Raw genomic sequence first — 11,996 nt, forward strand, 5'->3', positions numbered from 1 at the left:
TACTTAGTGTCAAAATGAACTTTTTTGAAATGTGAAATTTGGGGGCTGGAGAGAGATGGTACAAATGCCCAGTTAGGCATTTGCCTTACACAGAACTGATCTGGGTTTGATCCATGTCACTCTGACACCAGCCCCACCAGAAGTGGTCCCTGAGCATAGAGCCAGGAGTAAGTCCTGTGCACAGCTGGGTATGACCCCAAAACAAACAAAACAAAAAAAGAAATGTGAAATTGAATGATATTTTTGTGATGAAAAATGTAATTCTTTCTTTGATTTTAGGTGAGTTAATTTGTGAAAAACCTTGTAATTTGGAGCTGTCTCGGCACAGTATTGTTTCCTGCTTAAATTACAAGTAACTTCAAGCATTTTTAGAAGAAAAGAAATTTGGAAATTTTTGTCAAATCATGCCATCTGAACTGAAACAGTTATTTTTGGGTGAAAAACAAGCAACTTTACAAAAAGATCATGATGTGAAAAACGAGGTAGTTGATACTATCCAACCAGTACTTAAATCCCAAATTTCAAAAAGTAGTTTTCATTTTAAACTAAAAGATGTAAGAATTGATTTGCCAAAGATATATATTCCAAATGAAGTTTTATTGAAACACGAAGTAGACAAATACAGAAGATTATTTCAGTATAAATCTCAGACGGCAAGAAAATCTATCAGGATAAAGACTGTAAGCTGTGTAGAGGATTTTATGTTGCTTCATAAGTCTGAGAAAGTTGAAGAAGAAGGTATAAAAATGGCTGCAAAAATACTCAACTTTAACTGCTTAAAATGCCAAGATAGTATTCCATATAGCCCAAATGATTTGCAGAAACATTTTCAAATGTGGCACCATGGTGAATTACCTTCCTATCCTTGTGAAATGTGCAGTTTTTCAGCAAATGACTTTCAGGTATTTAAACAACACAGGCGAACCCATAGAAGCACTTTAGTAAAATGTGACATTTGTAACAATGAGCATGTATATACTTTATTAGAATTGACAAGACACTTTTCATCCACTCATTGTGTAAATGGTAATTTTCAATGTGAAAAGTGCAAATTTACCACCCAGGATGTTGGTACCTTTGTTCAACACATTCATAGACATAATGAAATTCATTATACCTGTGGTAAATGCCATTATATATGTTTTACCAAAGGAGAGCTTCAGAAGCATCTTCATATTCATTCTGGTACATTTCCCTTCACTTGTCAGTACTGTAACTATGGTACCACCAGGCGAGAATACCTTATAAGACATATTCTAACTTTGCACAAAGAACATTTATATGCAAAAGAAAAACTGGAGAAGGACAAATACGAAAAAAAAATGTCGAAAACTTCAGCAGGACTTAAACTGATACTGAAAAGATATAAAATAGGTGCATCAAGAAAGACATTTTGGAAACGTAAGAAGATTAACAACGGAAGTGACAGAATTGTAGAGAAGGATACTCAGTTGTTGGCAAAATCTGAAGATCAGAGTCCTTTTGTTCAAGAACATCTAAATGAAGAAAAGAATGAAAGACTGCACTGTGATAATAATGATAAAACGGTTGGGTCCGAGCTAGAAAAGCCAACTCTTCAGTCCACTGGGCAATGTAATAGAATGGAAGAGGGATCAAACTCTACTCTAAGTTTCTTTAAGACTGCCGTACAAGGACCTACAGTATTAACAGTGAAAAATAACAGAATAACAATTCCTGCTAACTACAGTGCTAAGTTCATGGGCTTCAAGATGGTAGATGGAAAACAGCATATTGTAATAAAATTGTTGCCTACTAACAAACAAAATTTATATACATTAGGCCCACAGTCAGATGCTGCAAAGGACAATACAACTAATTTGCAGTCCCCAACTCTGGACACCACTGGAATTTTGCCAGGAGTAGCATCTGAGTTAAGTGACACAGCTTACATGAAAGCAACAACTGCATTGTCATGTTTCTCTCCTGTACTTTCAGGGAAAATAACTTCAGAAAAAGAAATGGCTTTGCTATCTCAGAGGAGTAATATGCTTCAAACAACAGATGATGGAAATAATATATCTTCTTTGTCAACAACGTCAGGATTGGCTATGACATCTGTGAATTTGACCACAAAAGTTGAACCAAGAGATAATGCTGACCTATGGGGAAATCCTACCACAGAGAGTCAATCTGAAATATCAGGTACTGCCATTAAAAGTCCAGATAAAGTCAAACCAAATGCATATAACAGTGGAGATATGCATAACTATTGTATTAATTATGTTAACTCTGAGTTACCCATTGAATCTTCCAACCAAGGGTCATTACCTTTTCATAATTACTCAAAAGTAAATAATTCAAATAAACGTCGTAGACTTTCAGGAACTTCAGTGTGTGAAAACCCTCAAAGAGAATCCTCATCAAGCAAGACAGTTGTTCAGCAACCAATTAGTGAGTCAGTTTTATCACTAGTGAAGAAGGAGAGCTCAAACCCAGATAGCCTGTTAGCATCTATTAACTTTTTAAATACTAAAGATGGAACTTTGAAAACACAGGTTGAAATGGAGGAACAGTGTGCTATAGAAAAAGGACAAAACACTTATGGGCAGAACCTGTACACTAATGAAAATCAAAGTTTAGAAAACACGAATGAAAAATCAAAATGGGGTGATATTTCTAATGTTGAGTCACCTTTGATGCCCAGAATCACATCTGTTTTCTCTCTCCAGAGCCAACAGGCATCAGAATTTTTGCCACCTGAGGTAAACCAATTACTTCAAGAGGTATTAAAAATAAAATCTGATGTAAAACAAGACTCTAGTAAAAGTCCAGATAAAGGTCTGCCACTTGATTATGACAATTCATTTCAGAAAATTGAAGGGGAAGGCAAAACAGTTGAATCTTCAAAAGACTTTAAATTACATGGCAGCTTCCCAATTCCATGTGGTGCTGTAGGGGCTAATGTGGCCACAAATGATCTGACTATAAAATGTAGTGAAAAAGGAAAGCAGATTCTTTCAGTGTCACAAGACACGAGAGATTCAGAGAAGATGCCTAGAATTACAAGTATTGGGACATTACTTAAGACTCAGTCAGATGCAATAATAACACAGCAGCTTGTTAAGGACAAACTTAGAGCCACTACACAAAACGTAGGTTCTTTATATATGCAGAATCCACTTGTAAATACAGAACCAAAAAATACTATATTTGTTCAGACCCCAAAAGGTCTTTTTGTTCCTTTTCACATTGCTAACAAGCCAGGATTACATGTTGTTTCAGGAAGATCACTTCCGTTGGTTAATACCCAAGCTGTACCGGCCTCTCTTCTTTTAAACAAGAAACCTGGGATGATTTTAACGTTTAACAGTGGGAAATTTGAAGGAGTTTCCACTGTCAAAACTGAGAGTGCTCAAGCCTGTGGAACTGCAACTAAGGAGCCTTGTAGAACACCGTTTTTAAAGGTTGAGCCAAACAGTAGTTGTCTGACACCTGCACTTTGTTCCAGCATTGGCAGTTGTTTGAGCATGAAAAGTAGTTCAGAAAATACTTCACCACTAAAAGGTCCTTATATTATTAAAACAACAGCAAGTTCTTCAGCGAAACCTGTACCTACGTCTCAAACGACATCTGAGCATCAAGGCACTAAGTTGAATATTTTGGATACAGTAAAACAGCAAAATGAGGGTTTTCCCAAACCACCGTTTTATACTCTGTTACCTGAAAGCAAACAAGCTGTTTTTTTGAAGTGTATGACGCCAAATAAGACAGAGCTGCTTAAGCCTAAATTAGTCCAAAGTAGTACTTATCAAAATATACAGCCAAAGAAACCTGAAGTAGCACCACAAAAGTTTTTGCTGAAAATTTTTAATCCTGTTTTAAATGTGACTGCTGCTAATCTGTCAGTAATCAACTCTACATCTTCATCACAGAAAGACAATGTACCATCTAATCAGACTACAGGGGGAGAGCAGAAAGAGCCAGAATCTTCTAAAGAGGCCTTATTAGACGATATGATGCCAGCAAATGAAATTGTGATAACTTCTACTGCAACATGCCCAGAATCTTCTGACCAACCTATGTGTATTTCTGACCATTCGGAGACTAGGGTGCTAAGGTACAAAACTAACTGTACAACTGAAAAAAGCTTCAGTAGAAAAAAGACTTCCCGCCAACATTTTTCAAGAGTAAAGACTCATCTAAGAGGTGAAGATTCTGAAACTGTCTTTGTGTCTAAAAACAGAAACTGTAAACGAAAATGTAAGGGTAGTTACCAAGAATCTCCAAGAAAAACATCATTACATAGAAAGTGTAAAGAAAAGACTAAACCTGAAGGTGTCCGAGAGGCGTTTGGATTTAACAGACCTAGACTATCAAAAGATTCAGTCAGAACGTTGCGGCTTTTCCCTTTTAGTTCCAAACAACTTGTGAAATGTCCTCGAAGAAACCAGCCAGTTGTAGTTTTGAATCATCCTGATGCAGATGCACCGGAAGTAGTGAATGTAATGAAAACTATTGCTAAGTTTAATGGACGTGTACTTAAAGTTTCATTATCTGAAAGAACTATCAGTGCTTTACTGAAACCAGTTTGTTACAACTCTTCTAAAACAGCTTACGATTTTTCCAGGAAGCACAAAACATTTAAACCTGTTAGTTCTGTAAAAGAAAGATTTGTGCTAAAATTAACACTAAAAAAGACAAGCAAAAACAATTATCAGATTGTGAAAACTACCTCTGAAAATGTTCTGAAGGCTAAATTTAACTGTTGGTTTTGTGGTAGAGTATTTGACAATCAGGATATTTGGGCTGGTCATGGGCAGAGACATTTAATGGAAGCTACTCGTGATTGGAATATGTTAGAATAATTTACATTAACCACAAAGGAAAAGTAAAATTAACTGAGGAGATGTTAAACAGTGGATTGAATTACTTTAATGCTGACATTTTCTACCTGAAGTTACTTTTAAAAGTTAGATTTATACTGAAGAGTAAAAGTTCTTTTGTGTGCATTTGAGTATGGTAACACTGCACATACTAAGTTGTAGAAAAAACATCAGTACAAATGTAATTTAAGTTTTTTAATCTGTTCTGAGAATTTAGGGCTAAAGAAAATTCTGGTAACATTTTCCCAGTTTAGTTCTTCAGAAACTCTTACAGAGGGTGAGGTTGATGGCCTGATTCCCTCTTTTCCACCAGCCTTATAAATGGATAAGTTTAGCTTCTCTGAAGATGGAGAGCTTATTCATCATGGGACTGAAGAAGTTTCTTACCATTTGTGAAGATGTATGGAGCTCTTGTGTAAAGGATTTATTTAGCATCTGTTAAACATTCTTTTAAGGAGGTATTAGGTGTTTGAAAGTACTTTTAATTCAATTATAGCTACACCTTACATAATGCTTGAAAAGAACTTTTGACAAATTTTTTTCTCCTTGTATACTATGCCTCATTGAAAGACCCAAAGTAAATTTTTTTTTTCTAAACAGCTGTATCAAACATTGTAAGGAATGGGAAGCATTGAGAGAAGAATGAAAAATCTCTGCCTAGTTTGAAGTTAAATGAGAAAATAAAACTTTTTTTTTTTTTTGGAATTTGGTTTTATTATTCTCCAGTAATTCCCTTGAATGGAACTACTCAGTATTCTTATTTGGCATATGTTGTTTGTCTCCTATAAACCAAGTGCCCTTTTCTTTTTTCTTTTTTTTTGCAATGCTTTTTAAGAACACAGAAGCACTTCGAAGGGAATGACTTCTTGAAAATTGAAGGTTTTCTACAAAAAAATATTTTGAATCAAGATTAGCAGAACAAATCTTTATTTTTTTTAATTATGATTGATGTCTCAACCTGTCTACCTTGGGACAAACCGTTTTTGTTAGCAGCTTTTCAGTAGAATTGATAACCCATAATAGATGGTTTACTGATAGTTGGCAGTTGAAAATGAAGAAGCATTAATTGTGAACTCGGTGGCAGTGCATAAACTTCAGGATAAATTTCTAAGGGTCATGTTTAACAATTTTGATATGGGTATTTTCATGACAACAACAGAAACATTGATTTAAACTTTTCAGCTTAGAAGTTTGGATCAAATTTTGTTGGATCATTAGATAATGGAGTTCTTGTATTACAAAATTACATATGTAATTTCTTTGTTATGTTACAACAAGTGTTAATGGTATTTTCATTGAAAATTTCAGGGCTTTTTTCTGTACATAACAATTTAAACCTGTACATATTTTTGTACCTTTCAGTTATGTAAATTTTGCACAGGAAGTTTGACATAAAGTTTATTTTCTTTCAGTTTAGTTTTCTGCATGCACTAATAAAACTGGTTGCTTTATTTAAAAGAAACATGTAAGACTTTACCCATGTATTTTCTTGGTTTTATTTCAGATGTAGGCTTATAGGGGGCGGGGTTTAATTCATTTTTCAGGGATTGAACACTATTTGTTAGCAAGTGCCTAAAAGATGTGAAACAGTTTACATATGTCAACTGTAACAATAGGTCCCAAATGGGTCCATTCCCCTAGTAGTTTTGTTTTAAAGAAAGCCATACATAGATGCTTCGAGCTATCTTGCTATGCACATTATACATGTACTGTTTTTGTGCAGTTTGTCTACTTTCTTGGTGGTGTTTTTTTTTTAATAAGATCTGTTAGAAATGTGTTTCTTAAACTGTTTCGAAGAATGGAGTTAATTTGAAATACACAGTATATATTGACAATGTATATGGTGTTTAAAGAATGGTAAGCATTGTTAAATTTATGTAATGGTTGCTTTCTTTTATTAAATTTATCTTGTTTGTGTTTACACAATTTTTTTCTGTGCTAAAACTGAGTGCTACTTTTCATTCTAATGGGGAAAAGATCCCATAAGGAGAACTGAAGAAAGCTTGATTTGGTTGATTTTAAAAATGCTCATAGATTTAAGTACTTTACATAATACCTGACAATTTGAAAAGTAACCTCTTCAAAGAAATGTTTGGTCATTAAATTACTTGACTAATCTGCAAAGGCTTCTGTTACTTGGAGTCCTGAATTTAAGAATCTTCTTTCGTGGAAACCCTAAGAGATAAAGAATAAAACTGCCCAAGCTAGGAGTGAAGTTTGGAGCTTTTGGGAGTTGATTGATGAATGTTACTCATCAAGTTCTTATCCTTCAAGTATTCTTTCTGATGCTTCTCCCTTGTCCTTAAGGACCTATAGTCTTTGTTATTTTATATAATGAGGTCTTTAAAGCTGTATTAGTTCTCTTTAAATTTTCTCTGTCAGGTTTGTATGTTTTTCCCTCTGATCATATGATTCTGAGCTTCTCTAGAGAAATTTCTATCTCATCAACTGTACTTAAGAATTCTTCATTATTGAAAGAATTAGAATTATAAATTATTTGTTCATGCCAGAGAGATACTACAAGGACTAAGGTGCTGGCCTTGCAGCATTTCTTGAGCACTGCCAGGAGTGATCCCTGACTACAGAGTTTGAAGTAAACCCTGAGCACTGCTGGGGTCTCCTCCCTCTTTCCCATTTGTTTATCATCTACTTGTCTCATTTCTCATGGCTGTTTTTATTTGAGTTGGGTGTGAGGCACACCCAGCAGTATTTGAGGACTACTCTGGCTCTGTATTCAGGGTTTTCAGCAGTGCTTGGTGAAGATGGAGAGCCAGGCTAAAACCCATGCTGCCTACAATGCAGTCAACCGGTGGCTCTCGTTTTCCTTTCATTCTTTAAATGACTAAATTAAAATATTTGTTAAGAAAGAGCAATACCTTGGTTTTTGTAGGACTTCTTTTTCTTCCCCCCCCCCCCCCATACCTCTCTTTTTTATCAGGAGTGTGACAACTCTAAAAAAAGTACACACGCAAATACATGTGCCCTAGGGCATGCACATACGCCCTAGAATTGTTGCTACATGTAGTATAACTAGTAACTTCTAAATTGACTTGTAAAATCTGTATTCATGTTTGACCACATAAGGTTAGTGGTCTGCTAATGACTGGACAGATTTCTTAAATCACTCGAAATATGTCTTCGCGTTTGTTGAAGGAGTTTGTTTTTGTGACCTATATTCAACATTTGGTTAGTCAGATTACAACTCTACCTTCACTTCCTACTTGAGCAGAGCTTCCAGGTCAGCCAACGAATACAACAGAGAGCTTTCTCAGGTCTTCCCTTAGAAAACAAACATCATATTACCTTGCAGATTTCCAGTAATATGTTAGTAGTCTTATAATATCTCATTCCCCAGGCTTTTCTCCCTAAACAACACTTTTCTCAATTGTTTGTCATTTCAGACTTCGTGTGTGTTCTTAACCTACTGAGTTACATCCCTATCTCTAAAATACTGTGTTTTTTTCTTTTTTGGGGGGGTGGGGGGGCCGTGGTGTGTGTCACACCCAACAGTACTCAGGTTACTTCTGGCTTTGCATCCAGGAATGCAGAGCTGGGGGTTACTCTTGGCAGTGCTCAGGAGGCTATACAGGATGCTGAAATTTTTACTCTGTACTATTGCTCTGTCCCCTCTAAAATACTGTTTTAATGTTTTTACCATTGCCCCTAGGTAGCAACCATCAGCTAATTCAAACTAACCAAAAATTCTTTCAGGGGATGCTGTACCTAGTGGTGGTGAGGATTGATCCAGGGTCTGCTTCAAGACAGAGAAACACCTTAACTTATTTGTTCTCCTCTAGCACTGTTATAGTTTTCTTAATGAGGTCTGTTCTGCTTGTTCTGTTACTAGGAATGGAAACTTACTTTCTGGGTTACTGCTAGCATCAAATAAAAGTAAAAGGTTAAAAATTTCAGATTGGTAATTAAGACCCTGCTACTATTAAAAGTTATACTGATGTTTCACCGGTACAGCTCTTTGTCAGAACATTTGACAAAATTAACAGGCTATCCAGATGGGAAAGGAAAAAAATCCTGTATTTAGATGGCTTTTGTGTGTGTGTGTGTGTGTGTGTCTATTTTATTCTTCACTTTATTTTTAAATTTTATTATTAATGGATCACCGAGAGGTACAATTAGAAAGTTAAAAACTTTCGTGCTTGCATTCCGGTCACACAATGATCGAATACCAATCCCTCCACCAGTGCCCATTCTTCCCATTCACCACCAATAATCCCAGTATCCCTCCTGCCATCCTCCCATCACCCCCACCCCGCCTCTGTGGCAGGGCATTCCCTTTTGTTCTCTCTTTTTGGGTGTTGTGGTTTGCAATAGAGGTATTGAGTGACCATCATGTTCGGTCCATAGTCTACTTTCAGCACATGAGATGACCTGTTCTAATGTGTGGAAAACCCTAAAATCCACCAAAGAATGAAATCACCGGTGCAGAAATTAAGAATAGGGAAAAAAAAATAAGCTCTAGTCCTCTATATTAAATATCCATCTTAAACATTTCATTTGCAGTAGCATCTAAAGGAAGAAAATCAGGAATCAAAAAAATATGACTCCTGGGGTAGGAGACATATAGTACAGTGGGTAGGGCGCTTGTATTTGCATGCAGTCCACCTGGGCTCAATCCCTAATTCCTGATATGGTCTGAGCTCTGCCAGGTGTAAGTTCAGCACCACTACATGTGAGCCAAAACCAGAAAAGACAATATAAAAGTTACTGTTGAAAGAATGACTTAGGTAAATAACATCTCCTGGTCATGGATCAGAAGACTAACATTAAGATGGCATTTTTGCCCGAACTGATTCACAGATAATGCAGTTCCTGTCAACTCCACCAGAAATTGGCAACTTTACTCTTAACATGGAATGTAAAAAATTCAAAAATAGTCCAAACAATTTTGAGAACAGAATTGGGAGATTTATGTTTTGCCATTTCAAAATGTGCTAAAAATCTAATATGACAGCTCAGGGTGGGAGTGTATGTCTTTCTTGCACACGACCCCAAGTTTAGTTACTGGTAGTGGCCCTGGTGAAACCCAAGTGTTAGGGTGTATCAACACCCCCCCCCCCCCTTATTTTGTAGTGCCTGGCATACAGACATAGATGACCAGAACAGGATTGAGTCCAGAAATTCATGTATTTTAGTCAAAAATATTTTTTGACATAAGAATTCATCGGGGGGAAATGTTATAATTCTGGGGCAAATGCCCATGTTAAATGCATTTGGATACATCACATTATATATAAAAATGAACTCAGTGGATCAGGAACCTAAATGATAAAAGATAAACTAAAAATATGGCAAGAAACGTAAATCTTTGTGATTATGGTTAGAGAAAAATTTTGTCACTAATCAAAAAATTAGGTAAGTTTGAATTAAAATGAAAGGTCTCAAGAAGCCTGAAAACACAATGGGGGACTAGTTGAAATTATAAATCTGACAAATTATACCCAGGAACTGAGTAATAAAAAAGATTTAAAAAAGGGTCAGAAGATTACATGTGGTAATGTACTTTTTTATAGGAGCAGGAATATAGCCCTAACATGCTACGTTAATATTTTTTTCGGGAGTACCAACATACACTAGTGTGTTTCTTCTTAAAAAAAAAAAAGTGGTCAAGGAATATGAAAAATATTCTCCAAAGAAGAGATACAAACGTCTACTAACATGAAAAGATGCCTAACAACTTAGAAAACAAAACTACAGTGAGGAACTAGAGAGAGTATAGGGATTATGGCACATACCTTGCATGAGTTAGATTCCAGTTCAGCACCACATGGTCCCCAAAACATTGCTGGGTGTGGTCCGGGGGACCTCTAAGCACTGCCAAATGTGGCTCTTGGAAGCCTTCTGAGAACTCTAGGGTAACTCCAGTAATATCCAGCACTGCACAGCCCTAGCATTGAACCTCTGGCTTATTGACTTGGAAAATTGTCAAGTGGACCCTTTGTTTCCTCAGCGCTACTGGGGAGATTCCTCCTCCCAAGAGCAAAAGCCATAATGAATATTGATTTTATATCCTTACAGGTATTGTAATACATGTATTAGAATGTAAAATGGTCCAGTCCTTTTGGGAAATTGGTAGTTTCTCAGATTCAAATACCATATTTCAGCTATTAGATATGTCTGTAAGAAATGAGAACATGCACTAAAAAACATAGCAGTATTATTCATCACTGTCACTGTCACTGTCCTGTTCATCAGTTTGCTCGAACGGACCCAGTAATATCTCCATGTGAGTCTTGTTTGTTACTGTGTTTGGCATATCGAGTACCTCACGGGTAGCTTGCCAGGCTTTGCCGTGTGGGCAAGATACTCTTGGTAGCTTGCCTGTCTCTCTGAGAGGGGTGGAGGAATCGAACCCGGCTTGGCCGGGCTGGCTGAATGCAAGGCAAACACCCTACCACATAGTATTCAAATAATGGGAACAATCCAAACAGACCTGTCAACTGATGAATGGATAAAGTATGGTTTATTTGTAAAACACTTCAGCATTCAAATGCAATACTGGTGCATAATATGCAATACGAATAAACCTCAAAATATGCTAAGTGGAAGAACCCAATCATAACAAACTATATATTGTATGGTTCTTTTCACAGTGTCAATATTGCAAGTCAAATTTTGACTAGAATATTTAGAATTTTGTCTTATTTGAAGTTAGAATGTTTTAAACTTAGATTGTGATAATTGTACAACTGAATATTAAAGTATATCCTTATTGATTGCCATGTTTTGCCTCAAAGGATGCCATGCTCTGCTAATCTTACTTGCAACTATGAATCAAGCCCCTTGGAGTGGCACTCTTGTCTTGCCAATTTACAATAATAGACCCCATGGCTTCTGATGATAATGTGCTCCCATGTGCAGGGTTTGTTAGCATTAGTCCTAGCTTGCAGAATTGTTTCACTAGTGAATTTAATGATGCTATTCTTTTTTTTTCCTTAAATTTTTATTAGTGAAACACCATGAGGTACGGTTGTAGACTTACAAATTTTTGTGCTTGGGTTTCAGTTACACAATGATCGAATACCCATCCCTCCACCAGTGCCCATTCTCCACCACCACTGATCCCAGTATCCCTCCCACCCCCATGCCCCCCATCCCACTCTACCTCTGTGGCAGGGCATTCCCTTTTGTTCTCTC

General features: G+C 36.5%; 1 protein-coding gene across 2 annotated transcripts in view; it reads left to right on the forward strand.

The window, feature by feature from the left end:
* The window catches only part of ZNF518A (zinc finger protein 518A), a 34,718-nt gene extending 27,907 nt beyond the window's left edge, over positions 1 to 6,811 (forward strand). For both annotated transcript variants that reach the window (XM_056120839.1, XM_056120840.1), the window contains exon 6: positions 280 to 6,811. In XM_056120839.1, the coding sequence (XP_055976814.1) occupies positions 405 to 4,826 (4,422 nt within the window). In that variant the 5' untranslated portion in view covers positions 280 to 404 and the 3' untranslated portion in view covers positions 4,827 to 6,811. The remainder of the gene's footprint in view (positions 1 to 279) is intronic.
* The last annotated feature ends 5,185 nt before the right edge of the window (positions 6,812 to 11,996 follow it).

This window comes from Sorex fumeus, unplaced genomic scaffold (genome assembly GCF_029834395.1).
Source record: "Sorex fumeus unplaced genomic scaffold, SorFum_2.1 ptg000043l, whole genome shotgun sequence".
NCBI lineage: Eukaryota > Metazoa > Chordata > Mammalia > Eulipotyphla > Soricidae > Sorex > Sorex fumeus.